This window comes from Euprymna scolopes, chromosome 13 (assembly GCF_053919585.1).
Source record: "Euprymna scolopes isolate OS-2025 chromosome 13, ASM5391958v1, whole genome shotgun sequence".
Lineage (NCBI taxonomy): Eukaryota > Metazoa > Mollusca > Cephalopoda > Sepiida > Sepiolidae > Euprymna > Euprymna scolopes.
In genome coordinates, this window is record NC_136494.1 from 55,729,312 (window position 1) to 55,753,588 (window position 24,277).

The following is a 24,277-nucleotide window of genomic DNA, read 5'->3' on the forward strand; positions in this document are numbered from 1 at the left end:
TACATCACTAATTAAATGTTTCTAGTTTTTTTTTAGAGATATTGTTTTGCATACAATGTAAAATTATATTAATTTGTTTGGTTAACGACATTTAAGCTATTTTTAGTTTTTCAAACCACAACACGTATTTTACCGATATCTAACAAGGGAAAACTTATACTATTTCCAAATAAATGTAATAGATATGTTTCAGCTCTACCATCGTCTTTGCGTCAATTACTGATAACGGTTTTAGTTGAAACAAATACAAACGGTTGGGTATTCTTAATCTAATATGAAAACACCATCGATTAAGTGACATTTTAATTAGACTTGAATAATAAAAGGCAACGTACAAAGCAATATAAAAGTCACAGCATTCGAAAAGAAAAAGTTCCGTTTGCAACTTATTTGACTGATGTTAATCGAATGTCCGTTTTCAAAACTTCTATGCCGTCAATTTGCTTCTGCTGTCATTTTGCAATAAGTATTAAGCCTATTACTTGCTCACGTGATATTTACAAAGCATTCCTCACGATACCAAATTGAATTGCAATTACCTTTTATTTCAAATCCAAGATTCCACTCCTGTAATTCTATCTCTATTTCTCTCTCTCTCTCTCTCTCTCTCTCTCTCTTCTCTAACTCGACGTGTGTTACTTTACTTTTCATCGTTCCCACTAATTGTCCATATTATTTCTATCATATAAATATATATATACACATATATACATATATAATATCATTTTTACACAATATATAAATAGCTTCATGGATTACACACATACATATATGTGTTTGTAAAAATTATGGAAATAATATTATTAACAATAAATTTAAAAGCAAAAACTAAATAAATAATATATAAATCAATGTTTGGTCTTTATTATAAGATGATTCATTTGAATAAATAAAATCAAATACCATATTGGAAACGTGCCAAATATATTCAAATATTGCACTGTAATTCAATCATCCTAAGGAAGTCTTGAAGTAACGGTGGAAAGTTGATGAATATATAAATAGATTTAGTTTTTATATTCACTTTTACACACACATGTATATATATAGTGTATTTAGTAAGTATACCTTCATTTAGGCAAAACATTGCTAAAAACGTATAACGTATAATATTTCTGTTGATATATATGTATATATATATGTATATATATATGTATATATATATGTATATATACATATATATATATATATATATATATATATATATATATATATATACTCAAAAATTTGACTCATTGTGTCATCCATTGAAGTCGGTTTGTATCATTTGAATCGCAGCTAATTTGTTGCAAAATCAATACAAAATAAAATGTTACAAATTTAACTTTCTGCTCGCTATATATATATATATATATATATATATATATATATATATATATATATATATGCATGTATATATGTATATCGTATGTATGTACGTATGTATGTTTAATTCTTTTAATATAAGTCAACCAGCAAACCGAGGAATATTTTCACATGAATTTTGTATATTTAAAATATATCGAAAAATGTCTTAGAAAAATAAATAAACGTTGATTAATTAAGTGTTTTCGAATAAATAAGATGTATAAATTGATATGTCCCAATGAAAAAGGACACACATTTGTGCCGTTTTGTTACGTTCCCTTCTGAATTTATTTTGATCAGTAGCGTTTACGTATATAGAGCCAAACTTGTCGAAAATATTTTAATTGCTTAATTCAATTGAACTTTTTAAGGTATGAAATTCAATATAGCACCTCTATTTTACAAACTTCACTTACAAAAAATAGCGACATTAGGAATTAGAACTACGTGCATTTAGATTTCATAAACAAGGAGAGGAAAGCGTAAAAGGCCTGCATCTTTTTGAAGCGTACGTTATCTGTGCCGAGTGATTTACTTTAAAATATAACAATAGATTAAAAATTTACTTCTCGTCTGTAGTTTTAAGTAGTCATTTTAGTAGACCATTGAATGTTTTGAATGACAATAAATTTGTTAAAACCACGTGTGATCCAATACCCTTTCTCAACATTCGACAATTTGGTCGAAGTTTGGGGACTGGGCCAGTTTTTAATTCTCTCTACGTGTTCACGTTGTAATTCTCTAAACGCCACTAAACTCGATTATTGCACAGTTTACATATCGCTATAATAAGCGAGATATTTGAGTAAAATATCGTTTATTTACAACTAACGACATCTGTTCAGACATCTGTTCAAACGACTTTCTTACACAATACACATTCATTTGTTCACTTGACTGTTGTCAGTTGTATTTTGTTTTGATCTGAACCATGATTATTGACCACAGTAAATTATCGATTATAATATTATCGATGTATTGACAGACCAACAGAGAACATTTGTCATGTGAAAGATCAAACAATGAAAAATTAAATGATATATTTAATTCATCAAAAGAAAAAAAAACGGTTTTTAAAGAATAACAACTAAAATTTATCAATTTTTATTTTGGACAGTAGAACGTGTGCATCTTGACGAGTATGGTATAAAGATGTCCAGTACTTGTGCATAGGAACAAATATGCATAATCTATTACATTCGAACTAGTTATATCACTAATGGGTTGAGTATTTCAGATCTTATGTATGAATGAGTTTATCAATTAATGACCGTTCGCGAGCAAAAATTCAAAACACGGAAAATATCTTCACTGCGAATAATAAAAAGCAACATTATGGCAACAATACAAGATTATAATTTTCTTCCAGAGTAAAGCCGGAAATTAGGAAAAAATCGGTGAGTTGATATACAAAAATGAGTTGCATCATTAGCCTTTTCAGAATAATATATGTGTATTCGCTTGTAGAACAAATGGATTTACTTTCTTTTCGATTGTATGTAGAGAATTTGAAAACAGCTCACCGGAACTAAACTGGGAGTTGCTAAGTACATCACCTCTGTCACTATATAATGATAAAGTATTATAAATTGTTTGTAGACGACATAATGTGAGTGCAATTAAACACAAATAGACCATCAGTTAATTATTGAGTCAGAATTTGTTGTATTAAATATCATTCTCTTCCCTGTCTTTTCTTTCTCTTTTTGCCTTCTCTTTTCCTCACTTCTGAATGATTATTATTACGATATATAGGTATTTAATTATTATAGTAAAAAAATAATTATATATATATATATATATATATATATATATATATATATATATATATATATATATATATATATATATATATATATATATATGTAAGCATGAATGGCGTCGTATCGGACGGGTTGTAGCTTAATAGCGTTATAAATTTCTCTTTGTAAAGTCATCAAGTGTGCACGATTATAAGATGCAAGCAAGACTTCTTTAATACTGAATTAAATATTTGACGATCCTATGCAGCTCATCTAGAAACGATCCGTGTTACTTCATTCAAACAATATCCGCTGTTTGTACTGACATAAATTACTTTAAATTATTTTTTGTGATGTCATCGTTCACGATATCACCCCTTTTTGACATCATCGAATTTGCAGGCGACAAACAAAATAATTAACAGGAGGAAAAAACTAAATTCGCAGAGTAATATATCGATATCGATTCAGTCGTACTCCGCCATGTTAAAAAGCCAAAATCGCCATTTACTTTCCAGCTCACGTGACACAATGTCGGTTTTTAATGTGGGGCATTCTTGTTTAGGATAAAAAATGCATTGTCTTGTAAATTAATTCCGAACATACTTAAGGTAATGACTATATCCTCTTCATTGATCTGCTCGCATATGTCAGTTGTGTCTATTATGCTGTTAGAATTGCCATCTTTGAACTTTGTTACACACTGAATAAAATAAGGACATCTTTAAACGTGGATCTCACTAAGGCATATAAAACATTATTAATCGGTTTTAGCTCTTTACTTGTACATAATAAATAAAACTGGGAAACGGTTAGCTGCTCTGCTGATCATCATTTTATTGTTTAAGGCTGATCATTCATATTTTGCGCGGTAATTGCGATCTCAACGGTTTTGTAGTGTTGAGATATTTCACTTGAAAGTTTGGCAACTCATAACTTGTTTATAAACCACCAAATACCTTTCTTTAAAATGGATCGTTTTTAATTTTATTCAGTGTCCCACTGGAGCATTGAGATTAAAAAATATATAGCTCGTGCAGATATGGATTCCAGCACAGGTCTCTGTCCTTTTAATGCTTTTGAACTCCATATTTCCTGATGACACGTGCATTACAAAAACATATTTTCCCATTAGAAGTTCAGTAATTTTCCCATGATTTAACCAAGATGCATACATAAAACTTCAGTGTTCATATATATCATTATAGATAGAACTGTTTTAATGAGAGGAAATTAATACTCAATTTTCTTTCTGTAAAACCATTTCATATTATTTGAATTATCCAGCTAGTGGCATTTTTCACAAGGTTTCAGTTGATGTTACCTACAACATTTTATAGGTATATCTTATCGAACTCGAAAACCTTTCTGTCGAACTCGGGAATCTGCACGAGATTTCGAACGGAACGCTTTATTTAATCCACTGAAGTAGTATACTCCGTCCTGTTAGCCATGAGCGAGTAGCAGTCCGAAGTAATTCGCAGTTGTATTTTAGGTGTCACCAGCCCTGAGGATTGAAGCGTCAGCCTCCAGACTTACAGCTGAATTTTACGTACATTATTCACTGCACTATTGGTCTTTGCTGATTCGGATTATTAAACCACATTTGTGTTACTTTTGTTGTTTTTTTCAATGCGTGAACATAAGTGCTCTTTTACACATTAAGCAAAATAATTGCATTTCAACAATCAATTCAATGAATTTCAATTTCATTTTATCTTCTGTTATTGATATTTTCATTTAAAATAAAAATATTCAAATCATTTTCCACCCAAACTTTGTTTAAAATAATTATGCTCCTTAAAGCTCATTTCTGCAATTCGATTCGAAAACGAAATAAGGAATTTAGATTTTGATAGTTTTACACAGATACTTTGAACACACATCATCCCAGCTGAACCATTCGGGTTATTTTTTTTTTCAAAAGATTTTAATGCATTACCAAACCAAACCAAAATTTTATAATATGCGCTTGTCATTTTAATAGAAATAATTTTTATAAACTTCACGTTAAATTGCCACTTATGTTAATAACGCGATCGAACAATATGCCGTAAAAAGAAAATGAAAAATCATTATAATTACGTGATCAAATTTATAAGATGATGGAACACAAAATATCTGATATGCTTTCATGACCAATGAAATGACGATATCATTGCATGAACAGATGTGTGTAGAACTTATTCTACATGAATGCCAATGTGCTTATGAAGTAAATATTAGCAATAGACTAATCAGTCATTACCTTTTCGTTTAATCAAGATTAAAACACATGTTCGATTATAAACAATTCAAATAACTCTGTCAAGATTTCAAACAAACACCTGTCAAAGAATAGCCAATAGTCATGCATAGAACGGCAAATGTGATTTTTTAATCATATTTGCTGTTCTATGTTTTTTATAATAGTTTTACAAAAGAATCAGATATTATGAACATAGCTTTATGCATATGTTTTGATAACTTAGCTTACTAAACTACATTTATAAAGAATAACATAAAATAATTGTAATTATTAAAGTCATTAAATGATTTAAATTAATTGCCGGTCCATGTGACATAAAGGTTAGTATCTTTGTCATAATGCTGGAGGCCCAAGATTTAATGTATGATAGAGTCATAGAAAATACTAAAAATGTACTTGACTCCTTCTTGATGAATACTCAGCAGAATAAGGTAGATGTCTAGGGTAAGTGGCCCAATCTAGGCAATGAGTTTGTGTTGCATTAATCGACAACTGTTAGTAATAGACAATGATACGGGTGCCTTCGAGTTGAACTCGATGACAATCGATTTATTTGTTTTTATTATAACTCGTTGATCAGTGTACATAAATCTTGATCATGTTTCGTATTTGCATGTAGTATACGACGTCTACCTAAATGTCTTCTTCGTGATTAGTATATCTAAAAGCGGATCAAATTCGTTCGGTTATACAGCATAGAATCTGTTTTAGGTTACGCAATGCCGAAACGCAATGCATACAAGAATAATTAATTTAATACCAGTTTCTATATAACCCAGAACTTTGCATGGTTGGTTCATACTTTTTCTCTAGAGCATGGCACGTTATGTGGATATTATACATCCGACTTGAGTTTAACTCGGTTTAATCGATTTCAGTGTCATGATCGGTATCGATTTTACGTGTACCTCTTAAAAAAACATGTCCAACGAGGTCCATATTGAAATATTTGAATGTAAAAGTGAAATATGCTAATCGACCTTTGAACTTTTATATAGAAATACTATTAAAGTGATATTCACGTCTCTCTGGACGTTTCTACATTTTATCTTAAAAACATGATGTGACAGATAATACTTACCATTCTCAGTTTTTCGAGTTCGTCATTCATCTTGGCTAGGATGTTAGATTGTCTCATTTTTTCCTTCTCGAGCGATTCAATGGATCTGCGGAGCATACTGATCTCGCCTTCCAAGTCAGCAAGCTGCTGATTCTGCCTAGCGATTTGTTCTTGGTCGATTTGGTGGTATTGACGGCTTTCTTCGAGGCTGTAAAATGGAAAATAAACAGAGAAAAACAATAGAGATGTTTTGTAATGTATTTTCAATCTGAAAATATGAATACAATTGTTATCTAGTTGAATAAGTGTAGAGTGAATATGAAAGAGTAAACTTTACAGCAAAGGAAAAGCATATGATGTGATGAATATTTGTTTCATAAGTTCTGAAGTAGTTACATAAATGTAGCAGTAGTAGTATTAGCAGTATCAGTAGATTATATAATTTCAAAATAAATAAGTTATTTTCATGATTTGGCGTTAAAAATAAATTGAATACTGAGTTCAAGATTCATCTGTTCAATCGGCATAACAGTTGGAATGTTTGCTAAAAGAATAGAAGACCAGGGTCCAATCCTGGTGATGATTAAGACTAAGTGAATTAATCTTAAGAAAAAAAGTATGCCACTTTCCTACACTTCGGTATTATTGCTAAATAATATGGAGCATTTAGGTCGCCCTCGACGATGGTTTACCACTTTACTTAATGTGACAGACAAAAGAATTCTTCTAAGTGAATGTTAGAATCGACATGAAATAAACTAGGAAATCTAAAATATCAGAAAATATTATTATCACAGAAAAAAAATCATAATCATATGCAAGCTAATGTTAAAAAAAGCTAATGTTAGCAGGCTTTCTGGTGTTGCCCAGTAGTAAATTACGCTAAAATATAATATTTTAATTCATACAAATTTCAAATTTATTATTATAGAGCTAATTTTCTATTGATTATTGTATTGTACACAATATATAATAGTGGTTTCAAAAGAAAAACATATGCGTTGACTGCCATCAGCTAAAATAGACACTAAAAATTCAGTCGTTGCTGTTCGAGCTATCGTTAGTTGAATAAGAAATAGTTAACAATTAAATGACTTCAACGTATAAATGTATATTTACACAGTGTGAAGAAGACCGTAGGATCAGTTGAAAATATGTGCTTTTGAAAAATTAATTTTTGTTTTTTAAAAGACTTTTGTATTCCTACATGCAAGCCCACAGAAAAAATACAGAAAAGATATAACCACCTATATATTTTTCGCGCTGCTCTGTGACTTTGCGTCTCAGTGGAAATGCAGTTTGAAAAATAAAGACATACATACACACATACATATATAGTGAGTTACACACACAGACGCACACACACACTATATATATATATATATATATATATATATATATATATATATATATATATATATATAATACAGATTACATTTAATCTTACGAACTAATATTTAGATATAGGAATCATAAGACCATATAAAATTAGAAGTAAAACTGTCTGAAATGTAAAAAAATAAAATATTTCAATTATAAAATATGTGAAAATCATTAGATTTAACTGATTTGTAAGAGACAATAATAAACTGAAACCTTCAACATGATTGGTGGGATTTCTAAATATAGAACCCATATTTTACACATATGATTTTACTCAGTAGATGTGATTTGTTTTTCAATTCGCGACGGTACCCATTACAATGACCATCTACCCATCATAATCATAGACTGATGTAATTTCAGTTCGGTTATGTAATGAATATCGTTAATCATAATTACAGACAGTAAATTTAACTTGCGCATTAGGATATGAAATGTTTACAAAAATCATCACGACTTCAGCGTTGTCTTCCTTTTTTTTCAGAATCACATGTGAAGAAAACATCACAATGTATCCCAATGTTCTCCCATTTCGGTTTCAGTGATAATCGTTGAAGTCAGCTGATTTAAACTGAACCCGTCTTTTATGTAGACTTAACTCGATGTTGTCTCTTCTTCTCTCTTTCTAACTGTCTGTCTATCGTTTTTCCTCCGTTTATATATTTATTTGATTAAATGCACAATGATAAAAGTCAGCCAGATGTTCCACACGTTCGATAGTATTCGTTTGTCAGCTGACGGCGTCTGGTCGATAATATTGATTAACGGATGTTGGCTCCCGTTCACGGCAACAGCGAATAAAACGTCCGACGTCTGTCAGACTTCTTCACTTTCATGCTGCTCTTTCTTTTTCCCCTCTCTCTTCTTCCCTTTCCATTTCTCTGTCGTTCTATCCCTATCTCCCTGACTCTCGCTCTCAGAAGTAACTCTCACTTCTCATGAGTATTTCCAATTCTGCATTTCCTTTCCTCTTTGAAACTGCGATCTCACGTTTTCTTCTCCAGTTTTTATTTAACAATTCTTTCTCCACACTTTCCCCCCTTCATTTCCTTTGCATATTTGCCGACTAGTTTCTTCGAACGTTTTTTCCAAACGCATTTCGCTGTGCAAACACAATGTTCTTAATTTCACTTACACACTTCTTCGCCAATTCAGGCACAGTTCCTTTCCTTCTTCCCCTATGCCTACACATATTGCATACCTGCACTTACCTATACTCAATGTACTTCTCTTCTACTGCAATCCTATTTACCCTCGTTTCAAGCTTCTATACAATTTTGAAAATTATTTTGATCCTGCTTTCTTTTCCCATTTTATTTTTATTAACCTATTAAAGTTTCGGATTTCCTCGTTTTTCTTTAATGCTTTTACTCATTCAATCCCCACCACCACCGCACCATCAACATCGCATCCACCTCCCCAGGAAAAAAGAAGCACACACAACATACAGCATAAGACTATCTACAAAAAACCTTTGTTCCGTCTATCAATACGACGCACGTTTCTTCTCTACACAAGCAGACTTTAGCAACTCTGAAAAGAATTGAATATTGATTACTGCGATGGCTGCTTCAATAAAACAGGCAGATGTGTTACTGTTTAAACTTATTTGCTACTTTCACACCTGATTATAATTGGCTGGAATCTTACGTAGATGCTTATGCATTATTAGAATCCCGAATGAACTATTTAGGTTCATGTATTAATGGGTCACATATTATGTAAAATTGTTATACACAAAAATCATTTATATTCATCCCGAAACCATTAGTATAGCGCTATTAGTTCATTTTATTATATTAAAACTTCAGAAGTGAATTAAAGATGTACAAAAATTACTAGTCATTAAATTAAGTCATTCCTATTTCTGCATGCCCTTATCGATTGATTCACACGAGAGAGGTCGTTTCTCAATATGGCGAGAATTCAGTTGTCCAAAAAGGTATGGAATTATTACAATAGAGCAAACCAAAACACTTCAAAGCAAAAATCATGCTGACATTGTGAAAATTACATAAAAATCACATGATAAAGTTTTTATATGAAGAACGATTGAATTGATTAAGATAAAGAATAAATTACATATCTTTAATGATTTAAAGTTATATAAGAGAAAGACATGTGTCCGTCTTCTTCTCTTGTGTGTATAAAACGTGAGAAACAATGAAACATCAAAACATTTCTGACTGCAGCGTATCGGTCGAAGAATATTGCGGGGTTGACAGTATTTAGGAAGTGCGTCGCATAATAACGTCTGTACTGGTACACCCACTTCGCTTGTCGTCAGTTATCCAAACCTGTGTAGTACACTGATGTCGACGGTTGAAGTGAAGCCGTCGAGAACATAATGATGGTCATTTGATGTTCACCTGTTTTTAGCTGACGACACGAGCGATTTGGCTAAGGACAAATTGCATGTAATTTACAAAACGCCTAATCTCGATATGAAAAGAAAAATGAATGATAATAAGAAGAAGAACCAACCACATCAAAGCAAGGGTCGACAAGACACGCGAAAACAGCAAATACACTCTGTGGACAAAGATACGAAACAATAAACCACATAATAAGCAAATTTAGCAAACTATCTCAAAAAAGAATATAAAAATAGATACGATCAAGTGGGGAAGCAGTACACTGGGAATAATGCAAAAAACTGCATATTGAGCACCCAGACAAATAGTACAAGCACAAAACGGCAACGGTAATCGAAAATTCACAAAAATCCTATTAGAAATGGATATGCAAAGTAATAAACCCTCTGAAGAAGAAGACTAGATATCGTAATTGTCGAAAAAAAAAGTTCAACCAGATTCTAGATTTTGCCGTGCCAGCACACCACAGAGTTGAGATCAAGGAGACAGAAAAAGAATGGGAAAGATTTGAAATCAGAGGGACGACTGAGAAGATACAATGTATAACAATAATGAAAACGGTTGAAATATTACAGAAAACCTTGAATGTAGAGACTAACACACATAAGCTATAAGCACAAGCTGGACATGCATAAACTGCTACAGATGTAAAACACAAAGGGACAACACATGGGACCATGAAGACTGAAACTTCATAATTGCTTGTTAATCCCATACCTTTTGTGCCCCAGCCTTTTTTTGCGTGTATCACAATAAACTGATGCAAGACGAAATAAGTGAGGAAGGGCATAGAGAATGGAAAGATCGAGGAGTAAAAGCCCTAGCAAAACCCCCACTGGATGCATTAAAATTTTATTAGTAACAATTTTATAACAAGTCTATATGTTTTTGCTGATTATTTCCCTCTGATACTAAATTGTTGAAACTCTATGGAATAAGGGTACTTTCGTTATTCCTCATTTGTGATGAATTAATAATGTAAACTATTATTGTTTAACATTTTCTTTATATATATATATATATATATATATATATATATATATATATATATATCGGTGTAAACTTGCAACTTCCGAATTTCAGAAAATATTTTTGTAGAATTTATGAAATTCGCCATCATGTCGGTTGAATTCAGCTTTAATGATATTATGTACAGACAGACAGATGGTGTGATCATGGGTTCCCCATTGCGACCAGCGTTGGCTAATATCTTTGTGTTTTCATGAACAGGGTCTATTATCTGGTGTGCATACACCAGACATTTACTTTCGTTAAGTTGATGACGCTTTTTGCTTATTTGACAACGAGACGAATGCAGATGCTTTTTTGTGTCCCTCAATAATGTTCATCCAGCCCTTAAGTTTACGGTAGACAAAGAAACAAATTCTACTCTTCCATTTTTGGATGTTCCTGTGTCCAAGACATCCTCGTGTTTTCTTACTTCTGTTTATCGTAAACCAACTTTTACCGGTCTCTATACGCGTTGGGACACTTTTTGCCCTACAAACCAAAAATACAATTAAATTAAGACTTTAGCACATAGGACCTTGATGATTTGTTCTAAAGTTAATCTTGATGACGAGCTTAAGTTTATTACTAAGTTCCTTTGTGAAAATGGTTACCCGTTAGATATTGTTGAAACTACTATTAGTAAGAAAGTTTCCAATTTTTATAAACCTAAGGAAATCATATTTAATAGATGTCCTGTTTACCTACGTCTACCTTGGCTAGGTAACATCAGTGACCGATTTGCTAAGCAAATGTTTTTGTCTGTGCTACGGTGTTACTTTGCATCGAATCCACGTGTTGTTTTTTTCAACCAGACCTATGTTGTCGCCCATTTGCAAATATGTTCTCCCCCCCCTAATAATTCTATTATGTATTTATAAAATGTAGTTGCACTGGGCACTATGTTGGGCGAACATCGCAAAGATTGGATTCCCGTTCGAAATAACATGTACCATCAAAGATTCGTTTTGCAAATTTTTCACCCTCGGATGTTCTGAATAATACGTATGGTTCTGCGATTTGCGATCACCTTATAAATAACCATGCGTGTGCCACGAATTTCAGTGCTGACATGTTTACGATCTTGAGTAAGTTGCACTCGCCCCTTCATTTAAAAATTATACAGAGTATTTTTTATAAGTCTTTGAGACCTTCTATTTGCAAGCAAAAAGAAAATGTTTTAGGACTTAATTTAGTCTCTATGTAATTTTCCCCGGTTTATTTTTCTTTTTTTTTTTCTCCCCCGCCATATTCATGATTTTTTTTTAAATCGTATTTTCCTCGATTTAGTTCTGTTGAGCGAGGAACGAAACCTGGTTATCTAACCTTTATTTTACTTTTTTTGATTTTTAAATCATCATGTTGATTGTGCTGTATTTAGCCATTATACAATTCTGTACCCCCTGAAAAATTCTCATATATATATATATATATATATATATATATATATATATATATATATATATATATATATGTGTGTGTGTGTGTGTGTGTGTGTGTGTGTGTGTGTGTGTGTATAGGATTAGTTGACGATTAATGAATGTATGAAGTAATTAAACGCACGAAAGTGTGATTAAAACAAGATTATCTCCGATAAATAACCGCCAATTAGTCTCTTGAGTGGATAAGGTCAGTCGGTTTCTTATGGATGCTCATCGTTCAATATTGATTAGCAGTTAGAGAGAATGAAACTAATTATGAAAATAGTTAATAGACTTATTTTACATGTTAATCCCTGTTTTTTAATATGATATTTAGCTATACTCTAAAGTATACGCATACGACAAGAATGAGAAATTCCAATCTCACAAATAAGTTCAAAACAAATTACGTTTTCTTTGTTAACAAGTATACCACGTATACGATACCAAGTATACGATATTTGGTATTGATATCGTATGCCAAGTATACGATATTTTATTCATAACGTGTTATCCTTCCAATATAGGAACACACACTTATCTAATAAACAACGTGTAATATAATTATGAATAATTGTCGTGATTTCTATTTTCGCAAGTAAGGATTATAATTTTCAAAATATCAGTTAACCCAAACGATATTTAATGGTGCCATCTAAAACTCAGAAATATTCAGAAATAGAAAAATGCCCTTATTTAAAAAATACATTGGACAGACGTAACATGTTAAATATTTCTGTTCTGTAGAAGACATATATTACCATTTTAATATATGGTCTAATAACTGAAATGGTATTTGATAATGCCAGATAAAAGGCCTCGTGCAATACATATATATATATATAGAAAAGAATCATCAACCCATAATAAACTAGTGTGAACAATAATACAAGTTATTTGTATTACTTGACCCAAACATATTTGTCACAATCAGATTTATTTTAGACTTTAAGTGGGCAAGCTCGATGACAGTTTCCTAGTTGAGATTTGTGTTCTAAATGTTCCTGTATTGAATGCACCCGTTTTGTGAATATGTTTAATGAACGTAGCTATTTTCTGAATAGATACTTAATTAACCTTTCTGTTTTCTAGATGCACCATTATTAGTTGTACCTGTTTTGTGAATGCGCCTTTAATGAACGTATCTTTTCTTAATATGTCTCCAATATACGTAGTTGTTATCTAAGTACGGCCTCAATGAATCTACCTCTTTTGCTGGACGTACCTTTAATGAGCGTACCTATTTTCCAGATGTACCATTAGAAATATAAACCATAAATGCAAGGTTTTCCCCTGTTCAAATGCTCTTATTACTTTTTTCTCAAACAAACCTTTCTCAACTCAAATATCTTTTCCTTTATACGTAATCGGTTATGGAGATATATTGATAAAATTTCGATCTTTGCTCTGACTTATTTACTCGCAGCCATGCGGAGGAGGAAGGATGATGTAAAAGCCGATGTCGTTTTTTGAAGGGTTTTATACCAGTGGAGAAAATCGATATTGGATAAAAATCGATGTTACTAAACTAATGTAACATATGTGTGCTAAACTATGCCGTGCGATACATCTGGACACATACTCGTATTAATACGTACATTGACATTACTTAGAATATATATATATATATATATATATATATATATGTATATTTTTTATTTAGATTTATAAATATTAATAATTATTTCATACCAACAGACACACGTTTTTCATGCATTCGCAATCATTAGCGCATCCATTAACACAAGAATTAAAGAAAATTAAACACCTATAAATGCCAAATACGAGCAAAACAAAAAAGCGGTAAGAAACTGTTCTCACGACCGTAAATTATAAACGTTGCATATTCGCTAGCTTACATTTTTGATTTTGTCTCCCAGACAGGGCTCAGCTTTAATAATCGTGAAGCGATGTATATGATTATTAATAATTATTTTATACCTACAGAAACTAGTTAATCATTAGTGCAGGAAGAGATAATTACTGCTGGTCGAGAGATTCGAACCCACTACAAAGTCATCTTTGACTCCATTTGCTAGGACGTGATATATATATGTATATATATATATATATATATATGTATATATATATATATATATATATATATATATATTGATGTTTATAAAACTAATTTGTTTGCATGTCAGACCACCGACTCTACGCCAGTGTTTTGAAGTCAATTATGTTTTATTTGTGTTTTTGTACGATTTGCCATTGCATATACATTTATGATAATCTGCTATTTAGTTTTAAGCCGTCTCGTTGTAAAGCTAGCCGGCGGACAGTTTTTTCGTGGAATCTCTTTTCATAAAAATCAAGCTGAACATAGGTGGCGTTCTGCAGTAAATCCATATTAGTTTTTAATTTTTATTTGTTTTTCATAAACTAGACAGCTGCTATTTTATTATTCAATCTAAAATGTAAGTTATTCGTCTTACTAATTTTTATTTTAGGTTATTATTAAGTTTCGACCAGACCCCCGCTAATATGAAAGATTTTTATATGTTACATATTAGCAGTCGTCTGGGCCCGATTACGTATCTTTTTAATAAACTATAGCGCAGCATGTTATAAACCTACAAATGCCAAATGCGAACATAAGAGTAGAGCAGTCAAGATAGTTCAACAATAACAAATGAAAAGTGTCATAGTTGGGTTGTCAGCTTACGCACTATATGGGTTTACGTTTATCATTACAAGCGAAGGTCACACTAACGGAGCGGACATTTAAAGTGAGTGAGGAATGGTTCAATGAAAGATAACTTGAAGATAAACTACACATTTAAATTAAAACGTTTTTAAACCCGTAAAGAATACACTTAATAATTATTGTATTTGATGAGGATATAAGGCGAGTGTGTTAAACTTGAACGCTATATAGAACAAATTAAGTTAACGAACAAAGGATAATAATACAACGTGGTAAGCAAAGCTGTCAGTTAATTTATTCTAACTGATCTATACTGACATTTCTTCTTCGTGGCATCTTAATTCCGATTTTACTAACCTCCCCACTCAAAGATAAAATTCGCTTTTGATGTGAAGAAATCAAATTCTGGATATGAAACAGTCTAGAACGGAATCTTCTTAATATACTGAGGACAAAACAAATGAAATACAGTAACAGAAGAGATGCTAGGTTTTGATTTATTGACATATAATATATACATTTGGAACTAAATAGACACCAGCAGTCAAAGAGTCAAATAATCCCTGGCGTTGCTACTATTAATCTTCACATTGTTGCACTGTTTAATATTTGATCTACGTGACTTTAATAACACTGTAAAGTTGTAAACCATAAAAGAACTACACATCTGATTTCATATTAATTTAACGTTTTATTTCAGGATTTATCGTCTAGTTTCATATGAATCTAAATTTAATAAACGTTACTTCACTTTTTTCTTAGTTAATCGTTTAATACTCAGGCCACGTGGATTTGTGCATCTACGCTATAAATCTAGTTGTTTCGGCAATAAAAACACAGCATCTAAATAACCTTGGCAGAGACGTACTTATCTACAAAATTACGTCCGTCAGTCATTTGTTCTGCTAGATAGTAGCATTTTACACAGACACTTATTTCCGTTCTTTCTGGGCGTTGTATCCCTAGACAAATCACAGGTTTCACTAGCGTTGTTTGTGGGTGTCTGTATGTTGTTTTTATGACATTATCTAACTTTTATTCGTTTTGGGTCTATGAAAGCATTGAAAGGTCTGGAAATATCTCTTGACTTCACTTACTCACAGCCCCAAAGTGGTAGTACCTGTCAAAGACCTATTAGATGCCCTTAAACAATGCATTTACGGCTACTCCGCCCCCATCATTCTAAAATCCATATTTCCCTTCCTTTCTACTTAGCTTCTCTCTATTTCCAAACTCTAATAAATTTCTAAAACAGTAACTGCTCACAAATTTGCATCCAATGAGGAAACGCAATTTTAGGAGCTTTGTGAAGTTTTAATTTCCAGTGCATCTATACCCAAAGTGTAATTACCTAGTAGGAACCAATACATAGGTAGGAACCAATACATAGGTTGACCATCTTTTAAAACTATTTTTTATACAATATACGCCTCTTAAAACTACTCGAATACAAGATATATTTCGTCATAAAATGACTAGACGTCATAATATCTGACAACCAACCAAGGTGTAGTTGTTTCATCAGCAGAATAGTGTAATTGACTGGCAAATAGATTTAAATAAAAGCTTTCCCATAATTGCAAGAATAGAAATAAAACACGCGAGCTTTCTTTTGCATACTTTACGTCATAGAAAGACATATGCATTGCCTCTGCTACAAGTGTGATTCACTGTTTGCAATACTTTTAATATATTCACGGTATTGATAACTGGGCCATGAATATATGACACCGAACACCATCCTTTCTATGATGGCTTATTAAACAATAAGATATTATGAGCGAAATAATAGAGTTGTTGACACAGTGTAAAGCTCTGTTAACTCTGAGATATTACTTTATGTCAAGAAAAATATTTGAAAAAGAAAATGCGGTTGGGCGAACTGTACTTTATATGATCCCTCAGAAAATGTCATTTTGCTTACTGTCATGTTTTTTTCTTAAGAAACAATCATTATTATGAATAAACATGAACAGTGTTATTAAACACGTGACTCTGTAAGATTATACGTGGCTCTATAATATTACACTGTCTCAGGACTGGTTCAGTATAGCTTTGGATATTCTTGGAAACTTTATTAAATACAAGAAACAAGGCTTCCAAACACTTCAAAGCAATAACACCACATCGATATCGTGAAATGTGTATGAAAATACAGATTAAGGCTGGGAATGAAAGTAAGAATATATTCAAGTCAAACATGGATTCCCCACATTAAAAATAAAAATGAAAAATCAGTATGTGGCGGCTGAAACGTTATAAACATACAGACATTAAAAATTAGGGCAAATATTCAAAAGATGTGAAGCAATGATTCATGGCTATCACATATGGTTTAAATAAGAATCACATTTATGTCACATGTTACACAAATCTGAATTTTTAAGATGAGGATTGATTATTTGTATCATTTGGATTCATCGGACTACTGTTCTCATCTTGAGTGTGATTTTCACAATGTTTCGCTCGATATAACCTCCGACCTTCTTCAGGTGTATCCTGTCGAACTTGGGAATGTTTCTGTCGAATTCGGGAATTTGGACGGAATTTCGAGCGGAACCCTTTATTTACTTCACGTGGGTAGCGTGCTCTTGTCCCGTCAGCCATGACTGGATAGAAGTCCTAAGTAATTCGCAAGTGTAAATTTCGGTCGCCCAGACTGAGGATTGGATCTTAAATTTTCAGGAGAATATCACTTTTACAATTGATTTTTCCCAGTACTCTAACCGCTACAACACGGGTCCTTGCGGTTGGAAAATAATGTTTTCATCTTCAAGCTTCGAGCGTGTCGCTTTTTTTTTAAAATAGTCACATACAAATAAAGAATTCTAGTAAAGTAAGATAACAAATGTTTCGTTACACGTTGAGACACCATAACCGCAGCGCAAATTGCTGCTTTTCAGGTTTGTTTTTGAATGATTAGGTCTTTGTAAATCTGTACTCGACTTCGAATCGCGAAGAAAATGACATGTATTTTGTTGAAAGTTTCTGTACTAAACACTCACTTAAAGGCATATACGCGTACAAAATGTAGCGTGATCTTTTTATTGTCATAATATTAATTAATTTATGTCGGCAAAATCTCAACGACTTAATATTTTCTTTGTATTTAGTGATGAATTTTATTAAAATTGGTTTGTCAATAATAAATCGATCTAAATGTTATTGTTATAAAAATACAAGTGTTCAAACATAATTGTAGTAAGCATTTTCTTTTAACAGAATTTAATGATAAAACATATGTACGCTGTTCTGAATGACATCACCTGTTTCATTTATGTACATCTATCAAATTGAGCAGAAAGAGGTTTGCTGGAAATCCTTCGTGAAAATTCAAATACAACCAATGTTTGTAAAATTAAGCATTCAAGATTCCTTGAATTACAATTTCATATGAAGACTTCTTAAGCATAAGCCTAAAATTGTAGACGTTTTCTAGAATCTAAATTATATAATGAGATTTTATCAAAATTAGAATATATTTTTCTTTTGTTTTAAATAATATTTGTAGGTTTGAAGAAACCCTTTTCCACTGATTCACGTTTGTCATTTTAATTGCATTGTAACTCAGAAATAGTAAATCTTTTCAAAACTCACAACTCCATGTTTGAAATCTCTAATTGCACAATTTTTGGCTAATACGTGTTCTATTGGCGTATACTATAATCGATTTCACTTATTAAGGCATGAGAACTTTTATAATCTGAATCCAGTCGGAGACGATTATTGCGGATATTATGTTACGAACAGCTTGTTCTTTTATAATTATAGGCACACATAAATTTGATCAACAAATGTCAATTCATTAAATTACGTATGTTCGAAAGGAGCAGTCTTTTTCCATTGTCTATTGCATGATAGTCCATATAACTCCTTTGTTCATCAAGTACATTTGTTGTTTCAACATTTCTTTTTTGAATAATTCAAATATGTTTATTGTATAAACAGATTAATTTGATGCCTCGTTTGCTATGCCCCCTATCTCTCTATTATGGATTGTTTTAATAAGTCAACAATTATCAAGTGAATAATTGCCATGATCTGTTTATTGATGAAGAATATTATGAGATGATTGAAAATGATAAATGGCAAGAACAATGTGTGATTATTTCGGAAGACAATTTATGACAAGTATTTGTTGACATTGGGCTTAAAACTGACCCTGTTTTAGTTTGCAAGGAAGCAATTTCGTGGTAACATGTTTCACATATGTGATGTACTAAAAAAACTTCCTTCTTGGAAATTTCATTTACTTAATTTTCTTTATTTTAAAACATGGGCGTTGTTATTCGTCGGAGTGGAGTTCGGCCTTGTTTTGTCCTAAAAGGTAACCTTCACGCATAACTTCCATGTCGAAAGGGAGAATTGGATTATCGTAGGTTGCAAGAGGCACCCCAAAGCAAATTTTGCACCCAAAAGCCCCTGTATCTGGAGGGGGGGCGTTTTATTGCTTATTTTAAACTGACACTTCGTCTAATTTTGTTAAGGAGAAGGAAGTTAATTCTCTCTCTCTCTCTTTTCACGCTCGTCTCGTCTCTTTCATTCACTCTCAGTTTTATTATTAGCAATTTTACGGTGACAAAACACAAGCATAACAGCAATGATACGATGACTTGGATATTAGACAAATATTTCATACAAGTTGCGAGATTCGTTGACCTGATTTACAAAATTATCTTTAAAAGATTCATGTTGGCCGTGGAAGTCATTAAAAATACAGAGATGTCTTCAAGACCTTATTCATGAATTGTCAATTGCCGTACAAGTACAGTTTATTTTTTCTCCATAACAGAAATATAATCAAGAAAAAATGTTCGTAACAAAAAAAAGTAACAGTCAATTTTCATTTAAATACAGTAAAACTATTTTGTCGGTAATACTTACAGTGCACATTAATAACAACTTATATATGAACGTGATATTAAACTTATGTTAATGATCAGCTTTTAATAAATTAAATCATGCCACAATTTTCTATGTGTCTGTGTATGTGTACATTTCTCGCCTACACGTAATTTACACGTTCGTGTTTATTCTTACAAGAGTAATAATCGATTATGTATTAAAAGCAAAAATGCAACGACGCATAATACTAAATAACATTTTAAGTATACTTTTAAAATAGCTTATTATAAAATTAAATTAACTTGAATACATTTTGGTTTCTTCATAAAATATCATACATTCTAATCTTTTGTAAATAGATGAACAAAGAATGAATTTCTTGTGCCCCTTCAAAATTTGAAAGGAATTTGAAACCATTTAAAATTTGAACACGATTTCCAAATGGTCGCTGTAAACCTGAGAAAACTGATAGCATCGCTTATTCTTCATAGACAACAACATTATCATGAACACTAAAATCATTATCATAGACAACAACATTATCATGGACACTAAAATCATTATCATAGACAACATTATCATGAACACTAAAATCATTATCATAGACAACAACATTATCATGAACACTAAAATCATTATCATAGACAACAACATTATCATGAACACTAAAATCATTATCATAGACAACAACATTATCATGAACATTAAAATCATTATCATAGACAACAACATTATCATGAACACTAAAATCATTATCATAGACAACAACATTATCATGAACACTAAAATCATTATCATAGACAACAACATTATCATGAACACTAAAATCATAATCATAGACAACAACATTATCATGAACATTAAAATCATTATCATAGACAACAACATTATCATGAACACTAAAATCATTATCATAGACAACAACATTATCATTAACACTAAAATCATTATCATAGACAACAACATTATCATGAACACTAAAATCATTATCATAGACAACAACATTATCATGAACACTAAAATCATTATCATAGACAACAACATTATCATGAACATTAAAATCATTATCATAGACAACAACATTATCATGAACACTAAAATCATTATCATAGACAACAACATTATCATGAACACTAAAATCATTATCATAGACAACAACATTATCATGAACACTAAAATCATTATCATAGACAACAACATTATCATGAACACTAAAATAAACCATATTCTTGTTTACTTGCCTCCCCATGAAGGCAGATTTAGATACAAGGTCAATTTTTAATGTGAAGAAAATCCAGCTCCCCACAATGGGAACAAAAATAAAAATGATCTCGGTCATGAGGGATTTCTCCTCCACTGACCGAGGACAGAAGAGGTTAAGTGTAGCATCAGAAGATATACTACACTGTGATCTTAGCCGGAAGGTCAAGAAATCATGTTAATCAAGACCCCAAATCATTGAGTTTAGACAAAGTTATGTGCATGAAGAATGCAGAATTAGATTATTTTAACAACACAAACACAAGACAGAAATACAAAAGCCTGAGAATTGATTTGTATCTCAATGCTGTAAAATCTAGCATAAGTTCGGGAGGTGGGAGGAGCTAGCTCCTATAAAAGGGGTATTCTGGTCGAGTAGAATAATCGCCGAGAACAGATGCATCAGATTCCTCGTAGGAGCTCCTCAGAGGATCAGCAATAGCCTCTCCAGACTTCGAAGGAAAACCTCTCAGGGCCGAATCGATGGATGTCTAATCCACATGGAACCAGACTCTAGTGCCAGAATACGTCAGGGATTCCCCACGACCGTGTGAGGCACATGTTAAAAAAATAATCTCCTTAACTATTGTTGTTGGTCCGAAATATATGCTTCAGTCAGGTGAGTCAAGCTCAGCCATAATAACCAAATCGCTAAAACTGACACCTTACAAATGAAAGGTGCGTTTTAAGAAGTAAAATTAGTCGTTGCGTTTAACTACTAAATAGCAACTCATCCACTTTCTATTATTACCAGCGTTAAAGAACGTGTGACGATTTCAAAAAAGCTCTTACAGCTTTTGCTACGCTTAACTCTATTCGTTTTCTTCGCGGTTGTGATTAAAAAGATAAAACTTGTCTAGTTTCTAAATACATATTTACTGAAAATTAAATCAATTACGGATTTATTTTCCTTAATTAGTTAAATAAGTTGATATGACATTACAATTTTTCCACAAAATGACGATGTGTAAACATATGACACTGGCTTTAGATTAGTACTGGCTTCGCGTATCCAGTGCCACATTACGTTTATTTTTAAAAGTGACTATTTGAAAATAACTCTCATCTTGACAAAGTACGTTCCGCAAAAAATTGACTTTATTCTTCTTAATAACATACTGCAACGATCAAGAACAAGAATCAAATATTGCATTTGGAAAAAGAAAGCTATCGATGACAAAATATGATAGGAAAGCTGACTTGTTTTTATATATCATTAGTGAATTTCACATAATATATTTTCCTTTATTCTGAACAATAAGAAATATAGTGTTCAAAATTGTGTCAGACAATAAGATTTTCCCTTTTAAGCAATGTAGAGATTTTGCACTGGAACAATAGAATAAAGTTACTCTCACCACTGACCGGGAACTATTTGACAACAAAAGCCCAACGCCGAATTATAGAGAAATATGAGGAATGCTTATATTTTGCTGCTTATTGGTGCATCTGTGACACCAGATTTGCCACAACGCTTATTACACTCAAGTTTCTGTGATTTAAAGTGTTTAGAAACGACAGTTTGATTACTGCTCACTATTATTTTGTTTCATGAGTTTAAAAAATATCTCAAGGTCATGGCGAATGAAGCAATAGAATATTGCTGGCTTCTTAACTCACCACATAACAATGCACCTCAGGCATACAAGATTGGCATTGAATTTCATCTTTGTCTGGCAATAATGGAAGTGATACATCGGATGAAAATGCTGCGTATAGCTGGAAGAATTAAGAAATAACTTAGTTCTACAGATACTGCACTTTAATCTCCGGAAATTAGACTGGAATTTGTGCCGGTAATTAATATGTGTTTGTGTCTGCCATTGGCGCATATATAGGGCTACATATTCAAATTGAGAGGCTATCCAATCATTTAAAAACTACTATCTTTCTTTTTCATGATTTTTCTCAGTCTAGGATTTATACTTGAGTCGTTGAGGCATAAAGTGGAGGAGTTGGTACCGGACATTACCAGACTTCTGCACCCTGCCATTTTTTTTCTTTCCTTTAAGTAACCGAGCAATGGTATAGAGCCACCTACACTAATATACGTAGACATGCCAATATATGTAGGTCGAAAAAAACAACGCCCAGTCAACCAGAGAAATGTCTAATAAATGTTATCTTTTGTACCTCTTTTTTATACCAGGGAGCGGCAATCAATTTGAATGGGGCGGCGATATCACAGACCATCCGGTGGTTATGAATAATACAACCAGTTTACTCTTTTATTATAAAGTAAGTCAAATGAAGCCGTTATTACTATCACAATAATTGTATTGATCTAAATGATTAAACTATCCAATGTATTCGTCGGTAAAACTAATTATACTATTAATTGACACATACAGATTTTGTGTGAGTCTCCCCCTCCTCCTCCTCCTCCTCCTCCTCCTCCTCCTCCTCCTCCTACTACTACTACTACTACGACTTTTACTACTATTACTATTCGTATCATTGACACAACTAATAATTGCAGTTATACTATTAAAAACACACCGGATTAAAACTACTTGCAACTAATGAGTGGATGTATTATTCAGACAGATGGTTCATCTTCAAGTCTCAGAAGCAATTAGTTCCTAGGTGTTAATCTAGTGAAGCACGTGTTTATACGAGTTTGCTCAATAACAAGTAGAGCTGTATTTTAGTATAAATAGTTATTTAGAGTATATCACCGCTGTTGCATGAAAAATAAGATAAAATTTAAATAAAGTCGTAGCAGAAAGATGTATGCACTATGTAGCCTACATGTTTGTATAAATTAAAAATAATACACACATATACATACACACACATACACACATACATACACACACATACACACATACATACATATATACATATATATACATATATATATACAAATATATACACACACAACTATGGTACCTTCTTTCAGTCTTGACATAATATGTATACTCACGGTAAGGGTGCC

At 32.1% G+C, this 24,277-nt stretch overlaps 1 protein-coding gene across 2 annotated transcripts in view; it reads right to left on the reverse strand.

The window, feature by feature from the left end:
- Positions 1–24,277, reverse strand: part of LOC145292035 (uncharacterized) — a 108,081-nt gene that overhangs the window by 42,575 nt on the left and 41,229 nt on the right. For both annotated transcript variants that reach the window (XM_080138060.1, XM_080138059.1), the window contains exon 2: positions 6,419–6,605. In XM_080138060.1, the coding sequence (XP_079994186.1) occupies positions 6,419–6,605 (187 nt within the window). The remainder of the gene's footprint in view (positions 1–6,418; positions 6,606–24,277) is intronic.